Below are 22817 nucleotides of genomic sequence, written 5' to 3'. Positions count from 1 at the left end.
TGCAAACATGGCTCACATCAACAGCTGCCTCAAACTCATTTCCACCATAATCAAGAAACTTTTATAAGGCCAATAACAATCATGATCTCTCATACTTGAGCTCAGTATTAAGCTTTGGAGTCGGTTCTTTAGAGCTGCAGGTATTGCTTAGTGTAAATAAATATAAAAAATCCCAAAGTGATGTATCTAAAAGACAAACATGCTCTTTGACAAAGCCAAGTAAACTCTTCATGACACTTCCTTCATCAGTCTGCTGCTGGAGGGCTGCACCATCAAACTCTTCATCTTCTACGCCGTCACTATGATGATCACCATAGTGGGAGATTATGGAGCCCACAAGGAGAGGAAAGTGGCCCTGATCATAGGAGCTTAAGGGTTTGAGTGCTCTGAATACCATGGGGACCACTGTTGCCTTTACCCTACACATCTCCTTGATCCCTCTGTACTTATCAAGCTTCTTATCTTCCTTCTTCCTGATGTTGCTGTCAGTCGGTATAGCTACGTCTGTCAATACGGCTATCTTCCTCCGCTTGTCCACCAGTACTATGTCCAATTGATTTGTCTGTCTGTATCTGGAAGCCCCACAGGATCTTAGGTCGGTCATTCTCAACCACTGTAGGGGGCATCTCCAATTTTGACCTTGGGACTTTGGTTATGGCGTTCCATGTATGCCCTGTCTGCTGGCATCTTGCACCCTGCTGTTATGTGCTGGATTGTCTCAGAGGCGTCTTTACACTAGCGATGGGATCTCCGGCTCTTTATAGAGAACCGGCTCTTTTGGCTCGGCTCACTAAAAAGAGCCGGCTCTTTCGGCTCCCAACCGGCTCTTCAGGTTATTTTGTTGCTTTAATTAATTTATTATTAACAACAATAGAAAATTATGCACAAAAGGAATTACTGATGTAAAAAAAACTTGGTTTTGTTTACATATGTTTATGTATAAATATATACGGTGGCCCCTACAGACAAAGCACGTACAATCTCCAAAACACATTTCTAGCATTAACTGAACTTCCAAAACTGCTAATCAGGTAGCAAAAGAGCTACCTAGATCACTTAAATTACACAACTGAAAGCATATGTGTATTGTTTGTGTATTTATACATAAGCATTTATATATATTCAAATAATTTGAAAAAGTTTTCATTTACCTGTTACTACCACACACCAAATCCAGTCATTGGTACTTCCTGGCTTGTGCAGCCTCTAAGTAAAAAAAGCTCAACACTGCCCCTAGCATCCTGGAGCACTTCTGTTGGAGTTTGCTTTGGAGTTTGTACGTGCTATGGAGTGCTATGGAGTTTTTACGTGTTTTGGAGTTTGTACGTGTTTTGGAGTTGTACGTGCTTTGTCTCTAGGGGCCACCGTAAATATACTTTTATTCATTCATTCCACATAAAATGTAATAAATAAATCATATAATACAAAAACCAACTATTTACGTTTCAACTTTTAACTATTTAAATTTTCAGCTTTTTCCTTTTAAAAGTGAAACAACACAAAACACTGCAAACCACAACACAATTAAATATAAATTAAAATATGAAAACAAAAAGAAGATGCACATTCTCTGTCATATGGACCTGCATGAATAAACTTTCTGAATCCTTTATCATCCACAACCGAAAATAGTTGTGGATGATTACTACACCTTTCTAATGTGAAGTTGTTGTCCCTCTCTCTCTTTCTCTCTCTTTCCCTCCCACTCTGTTCCTGGAGTGTAACTACCGCCCCTCCCCCCTCTGCCCAGCGAAAACCGCAAGGCTCGCGTGCGGAGTGAAGCGGAAAAAAGTGTGAGAGAGAGAGGGTGAGAGAAAGGAAAAAAAAAAAAAACAACCCATGGAGCCGGCTTGCGTCGTTCACTTCAAAGACACATCACTACTTTACACAGCCTGCACCTGGGGTCTTGGCTGGTTTGGTAGACCCCAGCCTTTATGGAGCTTGTTCCTCTGCTGCTATGATTAATGCCTTTTTTGCTGTCTTTCCATCCAGCTTTGTCCAACAACTAGGATTTTTCTGATATCTGCCATTTTCTTTATCTAACAGGGGTGCATGCGTGCTGGGGCCTGTCCTTCCATGGTGGTTCTTCTCCTTTCTCCTCTTCTTTCTCTGATTTCTCATTAATTTACTAAGCACATGATCAGTTGTGGCAATCCTCCTGATGTACTCATGGATCTTTGTTGTTTCATCCTGGATAGTGGTTCTGTGTACTCACAAGTTCTCAGCTTCCTTCCTCCCGCTAAGTGTACAGTCTCTAGGTGCTGGACTTGTCTCATCACATATGGTCAGGAGCTCCCTTGTCTTAATGTGGCTTCTATCGCCTCCTTTGGCCAGCTTATTATCCCAGCAGGGTGTCTGATGGCTGGCAGTGTGTAGATGTTCATTTTTTTTTATCTTGCCCGCCAGCCTTTGCAATCAAAATTATGATCTCACTGTAATGTTGTCTCAAACATTTGCTTTTCCATCAAACGCTATAGAAACTCTTTATAGGCTCCTTTTGCTTGTCTTGTTTTGTTGTTTTGTTTTTACCAATTTATTGATTTCTATTTTTATTATTTTACTATTATTCACAGTACATGTGGAATATAGCAATGTCAGTGATGCCAGGCAGAAGAAAAGACACAAATGAAAAAGAAAATGGGAGAAAATAGAAGAAATAAATAACAATAAGAAAGAAGACAAAGACACAGCACAAGTAGAAAAGCAAAATGGTTCAATCACAATTTTAGAACTGCACAAATGAGGTAAGGGCCTGTGTCTGTGCCTTTGTTTACATACTTGATGAAGAGGGTAAGAAGCCACAGTAATGCAGACCAAGGCCTCATGCCAAAGTGCAAGAACAGAAGCTAATCTTTGCATCGCACACCTGTTATGTAGTCAGGTGATTAAATGTAGAGGGGAGTGGCTGCTCCGTTCAGCTGAGAACGAAACTAAAAGTGAGATCAGTTGACAGAGCAGGAGAAATAAAGCAAGGTGAGTGTAACTGCGAATGCATGTTCTGTCAGAATAATCAAAAACGTTTTTTTGAGTTTCTGACTGTTCTCAAGTTGGAATAAAACTTAAGAAAGTCAGCAAAAATGTTTGTTTGATTGTCTGCCCAAAGGAAAATATTGACTTACTGTGTGTGCGTGCGTGTGTAATTCTTGTGCTACCAGTATTGGGTGTGACAAACATGTTTATTATGATAATTGTTCTGTGCTCATTCTTTGTTTCGCTGCTTTCTTTCTCAGACTAACGATGAGTGAACTGAAGGAACCTGGACCCTCAGACATAAAGTAGGACACTGATTCTTCTGTAAACTAAGGGGAAGATGAATCATTTGGCAGGAGATACTATTATTTGGATTAAAAAGCACAACATAAACTTACTGACAAAGGAGTGAAGGAGTGCTTCTGTTTCATTGTAACTATACACAAGCAAGCACATAAGTACGGTGGGAGAAGTGAGCAGGATAACATAAAAACATGCATTAACGTCAGATTTTATATGATATAAAGGCTGCTCAGTGGAAATTCTTTCTGCTGCTGCTTCAAAGATTTGGGTCTGATCAGAAAGACTACACAGGGTAATAATCAGAGTGTAATACTATTCTCTCAGCACTACACTCTCACTGTTTCTCAGTCCTTACACAGTCATGATCAGAGTTTAGGATTAGGATTGAAGAGGACAAGATTAAACATTTACTGAAGACATCACATGTTTTAGCCTCATAAACCCAACCCTGAGGGAGAAGAAGCTCAGTACCAAACAACAGGAACATGCACAAGACAAATGTATGATTTTTTCTGTTTGTGTTTCCAGCAGTCAGCAACGCAGACACAGTGCAGAGCTTTCAAGATCCAGCTGTGTGTCTTTGAAGACTAACCAGTCCAAAGATGAAAACCCAATCTTCAGTAAAGAACCTGGACTCTCAAACACAAAGTAAGGCAGTGTTTATTCTGTAAATGAAGCTGAAGACAATTCATGATAAGAGAACCACTGTTGTTTTACAGTAACTCTTAGACCACCTTCACTCAACTCTAACAATGCAAATCTTCTGTGAGGATGTTGAAAATCTGTGTATTTCCCCACACGAAAAAAAACTTACCCACAGCAAGCAGGTCTGGCCCGGATCTGGTATTAAGCCAGCACTGCTGGCTGACTTCTGGTATGATAAGACGTATGTCATCCAGATATGGGCCAGGCCTGGCATAGATGGCACTGTCTATGCGATGGCATGCCATATCTGGCCCGATTATGGTTTGGTTTATGTGGCCCAGGCCCATAGAAAACAGCTCTGGCCAGGATCCGGCATCAAGCTGGCACTTCTGGCTGACGGTTGTTATGGCAGGGTGTATGTCAACCAGATGTGGGCCAGGTCTGGCAATGACGCTCCTGTCTATGCGATGGCATGCCATATCTGGCCCGATTTTGGTTTGGTTAATTTGGCCCAGGCCCATAGAAAACAGCTCTGGCCGGGATCCGGCATCAAGCCGGCACTTCTGACTGACTGGTGTTATGGCAGGGTGTATGTCAACCAAATGTGGGCCATGTCTAGCAATGATGCACTATTTATGTTCCTATTTTCCTATTTTAGTTAGAAGACCCAAATGCCATGTTTGTTTGTTTAGAAGACCCAAATGCCATGTTTGACAGCTTTGTGACTGTACGCTTTATCCAAAACCTAGTGAGGGTTTACTCATCTTTGCCAGTGGGTGGCTGTAGCTCAGGTGGCTTAGTGGTTCGATCCCTGGCTTCTCCAGTCTGCATGTCGTGAGTGTGAATGTGTATGAATGTAGTTAGGAAGCACTCAGTTAAGAGAAAGTGTGTGGTTGGGTGAATGTGGCATGTTGTATAGAGCACTTTGAGTAATCTGGGAGAGTTGAAAAATGTTTTATAAGAATCAGTATGTTCACTGTCTGAACAGAGTTTTGTCATGTTACGTTTGCACTATTATGCACATGTTGTTATTACAAGGCTTAATTAAGGTACACATTAGGCTGACAGCTGGGGCCAGACCTGAAACTGTTCTGGGCCAGCACAGGACCACCAGTGTGTCTGCAACTGGCCTTGTGCTGGCCCATGTGTGGGCCACCTCTGGCAAACCAGATCTGGGCCCACAAAGGGCCGTCATTCTTTGCGGTATGTGGGCCATGTGTAAGCACATCGTGTGGGCCAGATCCGGGCCATACCAATTTTGCTATGTGGGTATCTGATGTGAAAAGCTCACTGATAAACACATCAAGGAGTTCTTCTATTTTAATGTATCTGTATACATGCACAGTTAAATATAAGTAAGCAGGATTTCCTGACATAAAGATCAGATTTTGGATGATAAAGATTTCAAATCTTTAGTCTCTTTAGAGGCATGATGGTTAAAACAAAACAAAGCAAAACAAACAACTGCACAAAAACACAAATTAAGCAATACATAATTATAAACCTTTGTTTTTAGTAGACTTTGTATCCTAAATAGTGAATATAGTATGTACAGTATAGTAAAATACAGTAAACTTTAAGTCTTCACAAATTAGAATATTTGACTTATTCCCAGAAATGCAAACCAAGCTCTTGCTATAGGCAACATGTAGACACTGCAGAGCCCATAGTAATGGGCCATATACTCCATTCTCCTGAAGGATCCTTCAGTGGACAAACCAAGAAGTTGATACCTTCGAAAAAGTGCACAAAATACATGTAGACTGGTTGAGCAAACTTGTTTCAAACCAAGACTTGAGTTTCGAGTTTTAATGTGCTTCTTTAGTTACTTCTTTGTTGACATGGAGGTATGCTTTGAGTCACTGTCATGATGGAAGTCCCAACCATGACCCATCCTCAGTGTTCTGGTTGAAGGAAGGAAGTCCTTGTCTAAGATTTTGCACTACATGGCCCCACCCATTGGCCACTTTTGAACAGTGTTGGGACTAACGCGTTATTAAGTAACGCGTTACAGTAACTACGTTATTATTGTGGCAACGAGCACGGTAACTAGTTATTATGCCAAAATCAGAAACACGTTAGTCGTTACTGGGATTTAGATAGGGTCGTTACTTCGTGTGATGGCTATCGCGGAGCTTCCACAGATTCAGTAACATTAGCAAGTGGTGGAGGCCAGCAGGTGGATGAAGGAAAGGGGACACAGAAGGAGCAGAGACCCGAGGCGGCCGCCGGTCCAAGTGTGAACTGAACTTCAGGTAAGAAGTTATGACCTGCAGTCTATCTGGGTCAGATATAAACCAAGTTTAGGTGGAGTTTATTTTCGTTATTCTGACTTTTTCCGTACTGCGTACTAGCTAGTATGACGAGTTTCTATACAGCTGGGTGGGTGCTATGAAGTTAATGATGTTGAACTTTATTTTGTTCATAAGTTATTAGAGTTGCCAACCGTCCTGTCTGGTATTCAGAGAAAATATTACGCATTTCGTATTGAGGTGAAAAGGAACAGTTTGTCCCGTAATTCAGCTACAATGAAAAAGGCACAAAGCTGGAGTTATTCTGTCTTTGCTGCACAGCTGCCTCTTCTTCTTTCATTCTCCCCCCTCCCTCTCCCGTTTCTACTTCAATCATGAAACTGATCAATGATCAGCTGATCGGCTCTCTTGTTTGTTTATCGCCCACTTTGCGCCAAAAGAGGAAACCAGCGTATGTCGCGCTAAACAACAGCAGCACGTTTAAGCTTGATCAGCTGTTGTTAGAATTTATTTAATATTAATTTCTAGTATCAGCTGATGTTTTCTGGAGCCACAGCTGCAAAAAAGCTGCTGGTCATGATATGGTTTGGTTATCTGGTGAGAGGGAAACATGAAGATGAAACCAGGAGATGTCCTTACTGAATCATCAGAGCTGTGATGGAGAAACAGGTTTACCTTTTAGGTAACATGAATGAGTTGAAGGGAAGTTATGAACTGTTTCTGAGAGACAAATAACCCCAGGATCATTTTTTAGGTAGCTGACAGCTGGTGACTGTGCAGGGGCGGGTCTAGCAAAGTTTTGCCAGGGGGGCCAGGTAGGGCATTAACAGGGAGAGGGGGGCACAAAGAAATACTTTTCTTTCTTATTCTCATTTAAAATATCTAGCTTTTAAAAAATAATTATCTGAATCTTACAACAAATGATTGATAGATTGATGCATATATACCATCAAAACAGTGAACATCACTGTCACAACAGTGTTTATTTTCATTCAAAGGCTTTATGATTTTTCCTATAATGGTGGGCCGGTCTCTAGTCAAAATGCCCGGGACGATTTTCTGTCCCAGTCCAGCCATGTATGCAGCTCATCTGCAGTCTGGTGTTACCTACATCTTCCTATTCAGAAGGCAGAATTTCCGAGTTCTGACTACAATCGAAAGCACCACGACTGCAGTTTTTGTGTTGGATGTAAAAGGCGCACATGACGCTGTGACGTAGGCTAGAATCATGGCAGCAGTCAATGACGGTCCAGGTGTGGGATTTCTCTCATGGAAATGTGCACATTATCTTTTCCTTTCTATTGGTAGGTGGCACAGTGCACTTGTGGCAAGTAAGCAAGCTAGAAGACTGGCAAAGTTATGGAAGCAACACATTAACAAGAGAATTCTGAGTAAAACCAAAGTTACTTTCCCTAGTAACTAGTTACTTTGAAAGTAACGAGTAACTTGAAGTAACTGAGTTACTTTCGAGAGAAGTAACTAGTAATGTAACTAAGTTACTATTTTAAAGTAACTTATCCAACACTGCTTTTGAAGCTGTCTTGTACACATAGCAGAAACACAGCCCCAATGCATATTGTTTCTGCCTCTGTGGGGATGCCGTTCTTTGGGTCCTACTCAACATTTCTCTTATACCAAACATGGTTGGTCATGTTGACACCAAAGACCTTGATTTTGGTTTCACCTGAAACAGGACTTTTACTTGAGCCTTCTTGGAATCATTGAGATGCTCAATGACAAACTTAAGATGGGCCATTAAACCCTTCCATTCACTTCCACTTGTCCCATTCAGGGCCATGGGAAAGCTGGAGCCTATCCCAGCTGTCGTGGGTGAGAGGTGGGGTACACCCTGGGAAGGTTTCCAGTCTAATCGCAAGGCTAACACAAAGAGACAGACTACCATGAGCAATTTACAATCACCAATTAACCTAACTCCACTAACTGCATGTCTTTGGACTGTTAGAGGAAGCCAGAGTACTGGGAGAAAACTCGACAAGGGGAAAATTCAGTTTCGAATGGCCCTTAGCAATGGGTCAGACACTCCATGCTCCCGAAGCCCAACAGGAGTTCTTCTTCAGTCTGATGGTTTCCTTCATCTCTGGTGTGTGTAGGTGTGTCCTACTCTATGTGCTAGAAATTTTATGTTCCAGGAAGTGTGAGTTTAACCACATTTCCATGTAGCACATCCAACTATACTCATATCCATTCTGGGTCTTAAATAAGGCTCCAGGCTTGTTCTTGAAAGCTTGCATTTTTCCCCTCTCAATTAAATTAGTCTCTGCAGCCTTTCCATGCTTTGTGATTGGCTCCAACAGCGAACTACAGACTGATCATGACCGTGATATATATTTGTCAGTGCTAGTATCAAATTTTAGCACTTCTGGCTTTACTGTGCTTTGTTTTGATCAGAATAATTGTTCCGTGGTTTTCACAGTGTGGAGGAGCAGATGTCCTGCTGTACTTCCTATCAGGATTTTAAAAAGGATCTGGTCTCTACCAGCTGTGGATGCAGACAGTCCATCACCTTGCACCAGTCTGCTTCATTAGAAGGCTCTTCAAGCATTCAGAGAAACTATGAAAGTAAGCTCTGTCTGATTATTTCATTTCTGAAAGCTGGACTTCTTGTGTTGTTCAGGTATTAAAAGCTAAAATAAAATCTGGTGTCTTGCCAAATGAGCAAAGGACAAAGCACAAAATATACCCAAAGGGCCTTTATTCTTAACAAATTGAATTCTAAAAAAAAGAACAACAATTCAAGTGCATCAGCAACTATAGTGGCTTGTCTTCTTCTAGTGCATTGCATAAAGCTCACTCACAAATGCACAGCTGAAATGGTCCAAATCCATAAATGGTAAGGAAAACCAATAGACTTTATCCGTTAGGCCTGCAAAGTCATTCAGCATTCAACTACACCAACCAGCCTAGAGGGACTGGTTTGGTCCAAAAATCTGAGGCGTAGCCCTCCCCCTTGGTCTGGTTGAGAAGAAACTTCCTTTTCCCTGTCTCCCCCCGTCCATTTTTCTATAACATCCAGTTATAATATATATTTTGCTTTATGTTCATTGATTTTCATTCTTTTAGCAGATAGTCGTCTGCTGCAGAAGTTGTTAGACAAACATAAGGCTAATCTGGAGAGGAGATGTAAATGTTTGACTGAAGAAACAGGAAGTGGAACCCTATTTAACAGGATCTTCACTGAGCTCTACATCACAGAAGGACAGAGTGAAGAGGTTCATACCCAACATGAGGTGTGGCAGCTGGAGACAGTTTCCATGAACAAGGCCCTCCATGACACTCCAGTCAGCTGTCATGACATTTTTAAAGCCTTGCCTGACCAACAGAGATGCATCAGAGTGGTTCTGACGAATGGCATTGCCGGCATTGGAAAAACTTTCTCAGTGCAGAAGTTCACTCTGGACTGGGCAGAAGGTTTGGAGAACCAACGTGTCAGTGTGGTGATTCTGCTTTCATTCAGGGAGCTAAACCTGATCAGAGATGACCGGTACAGTCTTCTGGACCTGCTCCATGTTTTCCATCCAACATTACAGAAGGTCACAGCAGAGCAGCTCACTGTCTGCAAACCTTTGTTCATCTTTGATGGCCTGGATGAAAGCAGACTTTCATTGGATTTCACTAAAGGGAAGCTTGTGTCTGATGTCACACAGAAGTCATCAGTCAGTGAACTGCTGACAAACCTCATCAAAGGGAATCTGCTTCCCTCAGCTCTCATCTGGATAACTTCCCGACCTGCAGCAGCCAATCAGATCCCTCCGATATGTGTTGACAGGGTGACAGAAGTACGAGGCTTCACTGACGCCCAGAAGGAGGAGTACTTCAGGAGGAGATTCAGTGATGAAGAGGTGTCCAGCAAATTCATTTCCCACATGAAGACATCCAGGAGCCTTCACGTCATGTGTAGAATCCCAGTCTTCTGCTGGATCACTGCTACAGTCCTAGAGCACATGTTGACTACAGAGCAGAGAGGAGAGCTGCCCAAGACACTGACTGACATGTACTCACACTTCTTGCTCGTTCAGACAAAGAGACAGCACAAGTACCATGAGGGATATGAGACGAGTCCACAAGAGCTGACAGAGGCTGACAGTGAAGTTCTTCTGAAGCTGGGGAGGCTGGCCTTTGAAAATCTTGAGAAAGGAAACATAATGTTCTACCAAGAAGACCTGGAGCAGTGTGGTCTGGATGTCACAGAGGCCTCAGTGTACTCAGGAGTTTGTACAGAGATCTTCAAACGAGACTGTGTGATATTCCAGAAATCAGTCTATTGCTTTGTTCATCTGAGTATTCAGGAGTTTTTGGCTGCAGTCTACATGTTTCACTGTCATACTAACAGAAAAACAGAAGTGCTGAAGCATTTTCTAGGGAATGGTGAACATGTTTATTGTGGTGACATCTCGTCTTTAGATGTCTTTCTGAGCAGAGTCATGCAGAAATCCCTCCAAATTAAAAATGGACACCTGGACCTGTTGGTCCGATTCCTTTATGGTCTCTCTCTGGAGTCCAACCAGAGACTCTTACGAGGTCTGCTAGGCGAGACAGAGAGCACTCCAGAAATTATACAGCGAATCATCAGCAACCTTTGCAAGATAACCAATGAGAATACCTCTCCTGACAGATGCATCAACATCTTCCATTGTCTGATGGAAATGAATGAACTCACGGTACATCAGGAGATCTTGGAGTTTCTGAAGTGCAAAAACGGATCAGAGAAGGAGCTCTCTGAGATCCACTGCTCAGCTCTGGCCTACATGCTGCAGATGTCAGAGGTTTTGGATGAGTTTGTCCTGAAGAAGTATAACACATCGGATGAGGGACGAAGGAGACTGATTCCTGCTGTGAGGAACTGTAGAAAGGCTCAGTGAGTAAATATCTGATTAACATTGTAAATCAATGTAAATTTGTAGCTAAGGTGTTCAAAAGTTCTTACTATAATGCTCACATTGTTCTTTCTTATAATTCCATTTTTTCTATTGCAAACAATACACTGGTTAGATTTTCACAGATGCTGTTGAGCTGCTCTGAAAATGTTGTTTGTTTTTTAAGTAAGAATTACTGTAACAATGCATTGCAACGACGCATTACTGTTTGCTTACAAACTTTAACTAATTACGACCACAGTAAATAGACTAAATGTGAAATTGCACTAAAATCTTCAGGTCTGAGAGAGACTGAGGAGAATTATTGTTTCATGTTACACATGTTAACACAAATCTCTATCCCAGGGGTAGGGAACATTAGTCCTCGAGAGCCGGTGTCCTGCAGGTTTTAGATCTCACCTTGGGTCACCACACCTGAATCAAATGATTAGTTCATTACCAGGCCTCTGGAGAACTGCAAGGCATGTTGAGGAGCTAATTTAGCCATTTAAATCAGCTGTGTTGGATCAAGGACACATCTAAAACCTGCAGGACACCGGCACTCGAGGCCTGGAGTTCCCTACCCCTGCTCGATCCTAATGAGGACACAGTTAACAACTTTATTTAATGTCTGTGTTTTTGTTGTTAATGTTTAAGCATAGCATCAAAAACAAAAAACAAAGATGAAATCTTGTGCAAAGAGACTTAAAATAGGCATATTGATTGTACCTAGAAATTGAGGTTACAGTGCTACAAGCCTAACTGCTCATCAATATTGATTGATTGATTGATTGATTGATTGATTGATTGATTGATTGACGCAGCACGGTGGCACGGTGGTTAGCATTGTTGCCGCACAGCAAGAAGGTCCTGAGTTCAATTCCAACACCAGGCCGGGGTCTTTCTGTGTGGAGTTTGCATGTTCTCCCCGTGTTTGCGTGGGTTCCCTCCGGGTACTCCGGCTTCCTCCCACTGTCCAAAGACATGCAGCTTGTGGGGATAGGTTAATTGGATAATCCAAATTGTCACTAGGTGTGAATGTGCGAATGAATGTGAGTGCGAATGGTTGTCTGTCCCTTCTGTCCCTGTGTGTTGGCCCTGCGACAGACTGGCGACCTGTCCAGGGTGTACCCTGCCTCTTGCCCTATGACAGCTGGGATAGGCTCCAGCGCCCCCCGCGACCCTGAAAAAGGATAAACGGAAGCGAATGGATGGATGGATGGATTGATTGATCATACTTTATTCATCCCGAGGGAAATTGGGTTAAGGCTGCCAGCTGTGGCAGCGTCATCTTACCCTTCCAACCATACATACATTACACAAACATCACATGGGGAAGACAGGTCAGAGGGGTATAACATGGAAAAAGCACAACATGAGGAAAGATAAGGAGAAAAAAATAACTCCCCCAGACTGAGCTGCAATAGGGAGATCAGTTTGAGAACAGAAAAAAACACCTCTCCACATAGCATGAAAAAACTCTTAATACACCAAAGAAACACATGACAAGCAACAGGGGTGGGTAAAGGGTGAGAGACAGCCAATGTAGACAGTACATCCGGGCCTGCAGCCTATGCGCTGTTCTCCTTGATCCACTGTCAGCATCGGAGGGGAATAAGTGTCGAAGGCGTTTGGAGCGGGAGGGGGGTGAGTGTACTGTACATCTGTATGTGTATATATATATATGTGTGTGTGTGTGTGTGTGTGTGTCCAGAGTTCAGCTGAGACAGTGTCCTTCGCCCTGCCAGGCTAAGTAAACAGTCTTCCAGCTAGGGCTGGGCGATATATCGAGTTTTTTAAAAATATCGATATATTTTTATACGAGATATAAGATGTGACAAAATCCTTTATATCGATATAGTCTATGTTACGTTATAATTATACTTGTGGAGCCACAAGTTTGCCTCTCTTTCGTCCACTTTTGTCTCTATGCAACGTTACTCCGCCTCGCCTCTCTCCTTCACTGAACACAACTCCCCCTCCTCCCCCATTGCTTCACCTACAGGCAGCGACAAGATGGACACGGCAAATCTCCTTTAACGAGTTACTGCGCATCGCCCCGTCGGTGGGGCTGGACGGCGTTAACGTGTTAACGAGCTAACCACGCTAACGCCGTGCAGCCCCTCCTAAAATCCTTTCATTCTCTCAAAAGTTGACAGCGTGCCTTATGTATGAATTCTGGTTGTGCTTGATGACCGCAAACCGATTTGAAGTGGTACAAGGTGTGCAGAAATCTGTCAAAAAATGTTTTAGTACAACTTTGGTAAGCTACGGAGCTGCACCACTTGATGGATTGTCGGAGCATTACGGCTACAGAGGAACCTCGGGGAGTGATACGTACTGTGCTTCAACGTAATATTACCATATTGTGTGTGTAAATGGCACCTATTCAGAGACATGGTTACAAAGCGGATTTCAAACTCCAGGCTGTCAGTCATGCAGGAGATGTTGGGAACAGAGCAGCTGAGAAATCTGGCTTTGTTATTATGCTCAGCGTCTTTTAGTTTACATTTTGACTGCACAATTGTGAGCTCTTTGTTATGCATAAAAACAACATTGTTTTATTTTATTTATGGAGCATTATTATTTAATAAATGCTCATAATTTATTTTTGAGTAATTTTTTCATGTACATCTATGCTGTATGTTAATAAAAGTGCCTGTGTGACATCTGGGACACCGCTTTGACTAAGAACTCTCTTTTTGTTCTTACTTTATGGCTTTAAAAAAATATCGAGATATATATCTTATATCGCCATCCAGCTAAAAAATATCGAGATATGAATTTTGGGTCATATCGCCCAGCCCTACTTCCAGCCAACCCAGGTGGCCTTGCATAGAATGTGAAGAACAGTCTAAACACAGTCGTTATCAGGGTGTTTTTGTTCAGCTCCAGCCTTGAGACCGCAGCTGGCGCCAAAGGGGTATCCGCATGAAGTGATGGTGTTTTTTTTTCTTTAGTGCGAACAACTCATATGAATTTCAAAGCTGTTCTAACAGTCCAACACTGGTCTCTCAATCTCCCGTTGGAGAGCCGTGAGCTTCTCCATGATGTTATCAAACTTACGTTCCGTGGTCTCGTCATTCTTGTGCTCAAAGAGCCGATTCTGAGAACTTACGAACGCAGTGAGCTTCTCCAAGATGTGATCCAATTTGCGCTCAGAGGTGTTATTCCGATTTTATTGGTACTACTTGAACTCCGCCTCTGGCTGCACATCGTATACTTCACTAGGTTTGTGTAAGCATTCTGTCTGCAGATGTGTGGAAAGAGCTGATATTAATTTGTCTCTGTCTGGATTCAGTTTGCACCATTGTGCTCTTTTTCTTTTGTTCAATAACATCTTACTTTGGAACATGCCACACAAAACACTAGTTCTTTATAATAACTTGTTCTGTAATATGTGTCATCACAGACTTTCTGGCTGTAAACTGTCAGAGACTCACTATGCAATCGTGGCCTCAGCTCTCATGTCCAACCCCTCCCACCTGACAGAGCTGAACCTGAATGGAAACAACCTGCAGGGTTTAGAATCAAAAAACCTTTTTGCTGCTCTGGAGAGTCCAAACTGCAGACTGGAGACTCTGAGGTTAGTTCGCTGATTACTATTTCTGAAGATATTTCAATAAATTGAACTGTAAAGCTTTCCCCTTATAACCTGACTCTAGAGCTGTCAGATGGAGTGACCCATCTTTTTCCAGTTCCTTTACGGTATGTTGGTTTTGGGTATCCAGGACTCGAATTTCGGCACCAGATTGTGCACATAGTTTAATAGGTTAAATCCTACACTCTACATTACCTGATGCAATGCCATGTGTCAGGTTGTCTTGCCTTTAGTTTCTTCATGTGGTGTTCTGCACTAACAGCTCCCATACAGACCTCCATACTCAGAGACTGAGAAAGTATATATACAAGGGGAAGATTAGGGAGTGGAGACAGCTGGGAAACATGGTGGAACAAATTAGACATAAGAGGAAAGGGAAGCAAACCGAACGTTATACACAAGAGACAAGGACTATCAAAAGGAAAGAGGAAACCTGACAGACACAGTACTCAAAACTTAAAACAATGATATTTTGTTTTGTGATTTTATTTGCTGGGGTGCTGGAATTTATTTTACATTTTTTTAATTTAATACTCAAATGTTTTTTAAATGTATCCATCACAAATTTCTGAAATTAATTTTTATGCTAAGACCAGTTAAATATTCAACTCAGTCAATAGTTTTAAAGATATACATGTTTAATCATTAACTCAAATTTTAGAGTGCAAAATAAAGGCCAGAAAGTAAATTGACAGACCAACCAAAATATATTTTGAAAGGTATTCTGTATGTATGAGTATGCACCAGGAGGGGAATAGATAAGAACTAAAACTGGCTTCATAAACATGGTTGATAAATAATCTGGATTGAAAAATTGCAGCCACTCCTCCTCAACCTGTGCTTTTTTATTCTAGGGTCTACCTTAGAATATAAATTGCCTTGAGGTGACTGTTTTTGTGGTTTGGCTCTGTATAAATAAAATCTAATTGAACTGGACTAAATTTGAGGATTCTGAAAGTTAGTTGAACTCAGTATACTGATTTATACAAACTAAATTTTCATCATACCATAACCAGGTTTCTGTAAGGCAGAAAAAATCAATATGTTGAACAATTATTAAATCATTTACTCACAGTAACTTAGAGAGATCTAATGTTTAATAGTCCACATTTAATTGTTTTAGTTTTTGAAGCAGTTTAGGGTGTTATATTATTATTTTTTAATATGCTCATTTTTGGTTTGTTTGATGATGATCTGAGAGCAGACACAGTCTCTGTGGGGATAAAATAAAGAGGGAAACTTCAGAGAGGTGTGTGAGACTGCAACTCTCTTTCCTGGTACCAAATCAGGATGATCACTTTGTTATTAATTTGACCAAATGATGAAATGATGTGATAGAAATGATGTCATTTATATCTAAAGTAGGATGAATGCCAGCTTTCCCCACAAGACCGGTTTTTCCACAGAAAGCTTCACAATTCTCTATGAAACCCATGTCTATTATTTTTTTCACAAAGGACTAGGTTGGTGTGCATAATATTGTTTGAATAATAGGTCAGTGTAATATTAAAACTAAAGAGATAATTTAAAATCACTTTATATTTAAAGTATGACAAATATGCAATTAAAAAAATAAAATAGGAAGGGGCCAAACACCTTTTCACGCTCTGACCAAACATGAGTATAAAAGTGAAAGTGAAAGAAAGACAGATACTAAGTACTCGTTTGATTGAGAGAAGGTAAAAATATTATAATAACGTGTTTTATTCCCGATTCAGTTTGGAGAGCTGCAGTTTGTCAGCAATCAGCCATGTTGCTCTATTCTCTGCTCTGAAATCAAACCCCTACCATCTGAAAGATCTGGACCTGAGCTACAACAACAACCTGGATGATTCAGGACTGAAACAGCTGTGTTGTTTTCTGGAAAGTCCACACTGTAGACTGGAGTCTCTGAGGTTAGGTCATTTACTCTCTGTTACTATTATAAATTTCATTATTAATTCATTTCCATTGTGTAGCATCCATTTAAAAATCAACGTTTTATTGGAATATAAATTGCTCTGTGGTCACTAAAGACTAGTGTTGGGCACAGATATTAAAATGAATAGCCACTGTTAGTTATTAAATTAAATAAATGTTTCATATGCCTGCTAAACAGTCACATCCGTATACAGAAGATTCCCTGAACTTCAAATTACCAACCTTTCCACATCTAATTTGTTTATTATTGTTTTATTCGTTACTTAGATTGGAGCTCAGCGGTTTGTCACCGAAAAGCACTGTTGCTCTGGTCTCAGCTCTGAAGTCTAACCCCTCCCATTTGAAAAGATTGGACCTGGCCTTTAATGACCTGCAGGATTTAGGCGTGAAACAACTATATGGTTTTCTGGAGAGTTCAAACTGTAGACTGGACATTCTGAGGTCAGTTAACCTATTCTGTGACTACTGATAAACCTAAATTTGATAGACTTCCATGAGTTCCATGTATAAATGACCAAAATATACTGTATGTTATCTGCATGTTTTATTCTCTATTTAGATTGGAGCTCTGCAGTTTTTCAGAGATTGGCTGTGCTTCTCTGGTTTCTGCTCTTAAATCCAATCCCTCCCACCTGAAACATCTGGACTTGGGTGGAAACACGATTCAGGATTCAGGAGTGAAGCAGCTGTGTGGTTTTCTGGAGATTCCTCTATGTAGATTGGAGACTCTGATGTCAGTTTGCTTACTGTCTGCTATCACAAAATCTTATAATTTATGTGTATAGTATAGTTAATTTCCTCCTTCAAAACTGAGGAAAATGATAATGATTAATGAATAAGAAATTCTTACTGATGAGGGAAAGTATGGTTTATGTGCAAATTTAAAAACTGTCCATATGTGGCTGAATTGTATCTGATTTTATCCACATTTTTTTTCTTTGTTCAGTCTGTGGTGCTGCAGTTTGTCAGAGATCAGCTGTGCTACTCTGGTCTCTGCTTTAAGGGCCAACCCCTCCAATCTGAAATATCTGGACTTGGGTGTAAATAAGCTGCAGGATTCAGGAGTGAAGCATCTCTGTGGTTTTTTGGAGATTCCTCTTTGTAGACTGGAGACTCTGAGGTCGGTTCACTTTCTGTAATTCTCTAATACATAATTACATTATGGATACACACAGATACAAAGAAAATCAGAAATTAGGGATTGCTCATTTAATAAGGACAAATAATGTTTAGCTAAATCAGAATCGTTAGAATCTTTTTTTATATTGTCATTATGCAAAAAACACACTGATATTATATGCTGTTCTATTCAATGCAAAGAAAAACAAGGAAAGCAAAGAAAGCAATCTATTCATAACAATATAGAAATAGAAAATAAGAGTTTCTAATAAATAAATACAGTATAAGCATGATTAAATATGTACATATTTAACCTCCTAAGACCTGAAATCTTCCATGGCATGCATTTTTGATTTCTCTCTTTGATTTCTGATTTCTCTTTTGTTTCTAAGAAAAATGAGCACCACATATGAGGATATTCGTTTTAAATTTCGATAGAACAGTAGCAGTATAATGTCCTCGTAAGTGGATATCAGGCCCTTGTAAAGCAAAATTGAGTATTTTGGTCTAAATAACCCAAAATGTGATGTCCACATATGTGGACGCCAGGTCCTAGGAGGTTAATATGTACATATTAACATATGTAGATATGTGTGTGTGCTTGATTATTGATTGCACAAGTTTGAGAAGTGGACATACAACCCTAACAACATACAACTGATAGAGTTGTTTCGGTGGGTGCAAGTGCAATCATGGGTGTAGCGTATACAGTAGGGGACTTAGCACACATCCCTGTTTTAAGTTGACGTTGAGGCTGAGTGTTGGGGAGAGGTGAGACCCTACTGTGACTCTATGTGGGTGAGTTTCTGAGAAAGCCACTAATGCAGAGGCAAATGAAGTGTGGGAGGCTAACGTTGATAAGTTTTGTTATCAGTCTCTTAAGGATGATTTTGTTGAATGCCAAGCTGACGTTGATGAAAAGAAGCCTGGCATAAATATCCTTGTATTCCAGATGGGTCAGGGTCCTGTTTAGAGCTGTGGCTATGGCATCGTCTGTTGATCTCTTATCCCTGCATGCAAACTGGTGTTGTCGAATATGGGTGGAAGTCCTTGGATGATATAACTTTTGGCCAGTTTCTCAAAAGAAGTGGTTCATGTTCTGAACTTGAGTGACAACAACCCGAAGCACAGCGTCACTATCAACAGCATTGGGTCTGGGTTTGTAGTTAATAAGTCAGCCACAGCCGACTCAAGTTGTTGCTGTGGAGGTAGTCCTCAATTTTATTATTATAATCCAGCCTGGCCTGTCTGATGCCCTTTTTTAGATTTACTCTGGCTGAACTGTACAGTTCCACATGACCAGACTTGAAGGCAGTGTTTCTGTTCCTCAACAGGGTCCTAACTGCACTTGCCTTCCAAACCTTTGGTTGGCATACACCCAGATGCCGTGGTGATGGTGTCTGTGCAGTACTAGATATAGCAGAGTATAGATGTGGTGTACTCCTTCTGGTAGGCAGGCTGGTAACATAAACAAGGATATTTGGTCCAACTAGCACAGGTGGGGTGTTGTTATGGTGCTGTATCCTTGTTTAATGTTGGAGTAGACTTTATTCAGTAGCTTTTCCCACGTGCAGTACAGTTTACATACTGACAAAAATTGGGGAAGTAACCTGAACACATTTGATATAATTTATCACTGATTATATGTAGATGTTTTATTGTTTATCCAGTCTGAGGAGCTGCAATTTGTCAGTGATCAGCTGTGCTGCACTGGTTTCTGCTCTGAGGTCCAGTCCTTCACATCTAAGAATCCTGAACCTGAGTGACAACAACCTGCGGGATTCAGACGTTAAGCAACTCTCTAAACTTGTGAGGAGTCTACACTATAAACTGGATACCCCAAGGTTAGTAAAGGTTGATTGGTATTGTACTAAACACAGTTATTATGAAAGGTCAACACATATATAATCAAAATTTTCTTGTAAATCTCTATCATCCAAGTGTTGGCTTTGAATTAAATTAGTTATTAACTAACTAATTAATTATTTTACTTTTTTCCTTTATTTGGCTTTCATTTATATCTTGTGTAAATGTTATTATTTAGTTCCAATCTATAGCACTTAGCATCAGCTATGTTTGTTTTAAGGTTCTTTATAAATAAAAATGATGATGATGATGGCTTGACATTAAATATCTCCCTCTGCCGGTTTTGCAGCCTACTGTAGCTTTTGTTGTGAGCATGTGTTTGAGTTGTTGTAAAGATGATTGCTGTTTTTGTGTTCAAGTCTAAGGATATAAACTTGGATTGTAGCTGACAGTCTTATAAGATTTAAAGAAACAGGTTCTCATTCATCAGAGTGTGGGAGCATAAATCTGTGGACTGTTGTTCAGAGAACCACTGTTACATTTAATAATCTAGTATCTGCATCTAGTCTTCATACAGAGCAGAAGTTCTTTTGAAGTTCAGAGTTGCATTTGCATTTTTTTCCCCGTCAGTGGCTTCATCTAGATATATTCAGTGAGAGCCTGCATGTTTATTTATTAGCTGATGAGATGTTCATTAATGCACAGAAACTCTTTGTTTCATTTAAACAGCAAGAATCTCATCATTAAAGTGCAATGAAGTATTAAAGATTCTCATCGGTTCATTTCCACTGTGAATTTGAGTGAAACAAACTTGATGTAGAAATTCTGTGTGAAGTTCAATATATTCACTCCAACATCTTAACATGAGAGCTGAGAGGACAGCGGTTACACCGCACATTTGCTCCTCTGCTGCATGTTTTACTGGAGGTGCTTCATCAACAAAGCGAATAAACTGAGTTTCCGTAAACAAAATATTAATCTCCGGTTCTTCTCTGATTTACAGCTGGGAATGATGATCTTGGCAATGGTGACAGTGTATGTGAGTGGATGAGCTGTGTCCTGATCATCCCGAGAGACTGAAGCAGCAGCAACGTGTGCGTTACTGGGAGGTGAAATGGAGAGTTAAGCTTCATCCAAAGAGAAGAAGTCTAGATGACTGTTAGTGCTGGAGCGTGAACTCTTCTAAGAGTATGCTAAGTGTATTCTTCTAACAGCTGCACTGAAGAAAAAACGCATCAAGGGGGAAAGGGACACAGTTATTATTAAGGGGGAAAGGGACACAGTTATTATTATTATTATTATTAGTAGTAGTAGTAGTAGTAGTAGTAGTAGTACTATTATAACAACCAATGATCAATTTTACAAATATAAGTATAAATGAAAAAATATGAATACTGATGCTTTTAATGAAGGACAATGTAAATACTGGTGTAAGTATATACTCATATAGTTAGATATCATTCTTTTTATTTAGTGTTTTTTTTTTCAAATAAGTACTTTCAGTTTAACTTCATTTTAAATGTTATTCAGCTTTTGCTTTATGTTCTGTGCTATAAATAAATCTATCATGATACTACAACACTTCAAACCACAACAATGTGTTGGTTATTTTAACATAGGCAGATAGATTTTAAAACAATTAAGAGTTTATTGTATTATATGTCTTCACTAATGGACAGCTTAAATGGCATTCTGACACAATCATTTTCGTCCATGGTGGCGGAAGCTACCCCTTCAGTAGCTCCTGCTTGCATTATATTCTTTATTGTCATTACCTGATGGAACATAAAGATGTTAATAATTCAATTTTATTCAATTTTATTTGATTTATACAGTGCCGAACTACAACAACAGTCGCCTCAAGGTGCTTTATATTGTAACGTAGACCCTACAATAATACATACGGAGAAAGACCCAATAACCATATGATCCCCTGTGAGCAAGCATTTTGGCAACAGTGGGAAGGAAACACTTTCTTATAACAGGAAGAAGCCTCCAGAAGAACCAGTCTCAGGGTGGGGCTTCCATCTGCCTCAACTGGTTAGGGCGAGAGGAGGAAGACAGGATAAAAGAAAGGAAGAGAGCCAGAGATTGATAACAAGTATGATTCAATGCAGAGAGGTTTGTTTTGTACTTTCAGTCTTCAATTTCTTTGGAAAGCTGGTTCTATATACTTTGTTTAAAAAAAACAACAAATCAATGATTTCAATGGGAAAAAAATCATCCAGGGTATCTGCACTGGTGTTGACTGGGTAATGTCTTAAGAACAAAAGGATGTATGAAGATCAACCGTCAGTGGGCTGAATTTCAAAAAGACCCCTGAAATCAAAGTGATGCAACAAAATGATGCCTGATAATGTCAGGGCATGCTTCTAGTCAGATGATGTATAGTGCTGTAAGGATTTTCTCCCAAGCTGGACCAGGGAATCACTGAGCTCCTTGACAGACTGAGGTGCAGCCTGGTGCCATCGGATGGATCGAAACATAACGTCCCAGAGGAGTTCTATTGGATGTAGGTCAGGTGAGGGAGCAGTCAGTGGTAGGGATGGGTACTGGTATCCCGTGCCATTATGGCATTTTTGCTGAGATGTCATACACTTTGGATTCTAGCCAATCATTTTACCTTTGCAAGGATAGTAGGCGAGCCCAGGTACATATGTTCTTTTAGAGCAGAGCTACAAAGTAAAAATGCCCAAGGCGAAGCAGTCAAAAGTCTGGCTGTACTTCAGAGCAAAAGATGCAAACTCAGCAGCCTGCAACAAGTGCTTTAAGGTGATACTGTGATACTGTGCAAAGGAGGTAACACCTCGAATCTGATGACGAACCTGGCGACGTATAGCGTTTTGTTAAAAGCCGAGAAATGCACCGTATTTGATAGCTTGCTGCGAGACCTCACACCAACACATCTACTGTGGGTGTGGTGCCTGTTATCGGACCCGGAGTTAGCAACATCCCCCGAGAACCCGAAGAGGAGAGTCCTGGCCCCTAGCCCTGCCAGTTTAGCAGAAATGATGATGAATGATGATGGCAGCAGCAGCCGTTCTTTTCTGGGCGAGTAGCTTAATGTTGTCCGTGTGTAATTTACGTTGAGTAGGCTAACCACATTATTAAATTAATGCATGTAAGGTGAACTAGCAAACACCGTTGTAGTTACATGTGGCTGTCTTCTTGTTTGATGCCAGATACTCCCCTCACCCTGGCCAAAAAAGGCTAAAATGACCAAAGAAAACGGGGAAACAGCTAAACATGAGAGGTTTTTGGACAAAGTTTGTGTTTTTTCCATTGTTTAAGCACTGCTTCCAGCCAAGAACGATACCATACATGCCC

The 22817-nt window shown here is 40.7% G+C and overlaps 1 protein-coding gene across 1 annotated transcript; it reads left to right on the top strand.

Annotated features, from left to right (window-relative positions):
* Positions 1–3058: 3058 nt before the first annotated feature.
* On the top strand, positions 3059–21130 carry LOC147310050 (NACHT, LRR and PYD domains-containing protein 14-like). The gene is made up of 11 exons (XM_086269406.1): positions 3059–3275; positions 3802–3921; positions 8605–8750; positions 9252–11046; positions 14457–14630; positions 16364–16540; positions 16833–17006; positions 17125–17298; positions 17512–17685; positions 19355–19528; positions 20494–21130. Exons 1-11 carry the CDS (start codon positions 3238–3240, stop codon positions 20501–20503), a joined length of 3156 nt encoding a protein of 1051 aa, XP_086125532.1. The 5' UTR covers positions 3059–3237; the 3' UTR covers positions 20504–21130.
* The last annotated feature ends 1687 nt before the right edge of the window (positions 21131–22817 follow it).

The sequence above is a fragment of the Aulonocara sp. 'chitande type north' Nkhata Bay genome, linkage group LG17 (genome assembly GCF_057382095.1).
Source record: "Aulonocara sp. 'chitande type north' Nkhata Bay isolate Kocher_YH1m ecotype deep benthic linkage group LG17, A_spYH_male_GT1.1, whole genome shotgun sequence".
Taxonomy (NCBI): domain Eukaryota; kingdom Metazoa; phylum Chordata; class Actinopteri; order Cichliformes; family Cichlidae; genus Aulonocara; species Aulonocara sp. 'chitande type north' Nkhata Bay.
This window is presented reverse-complemented; position numbering and strand designations above follow the sequence as displayed.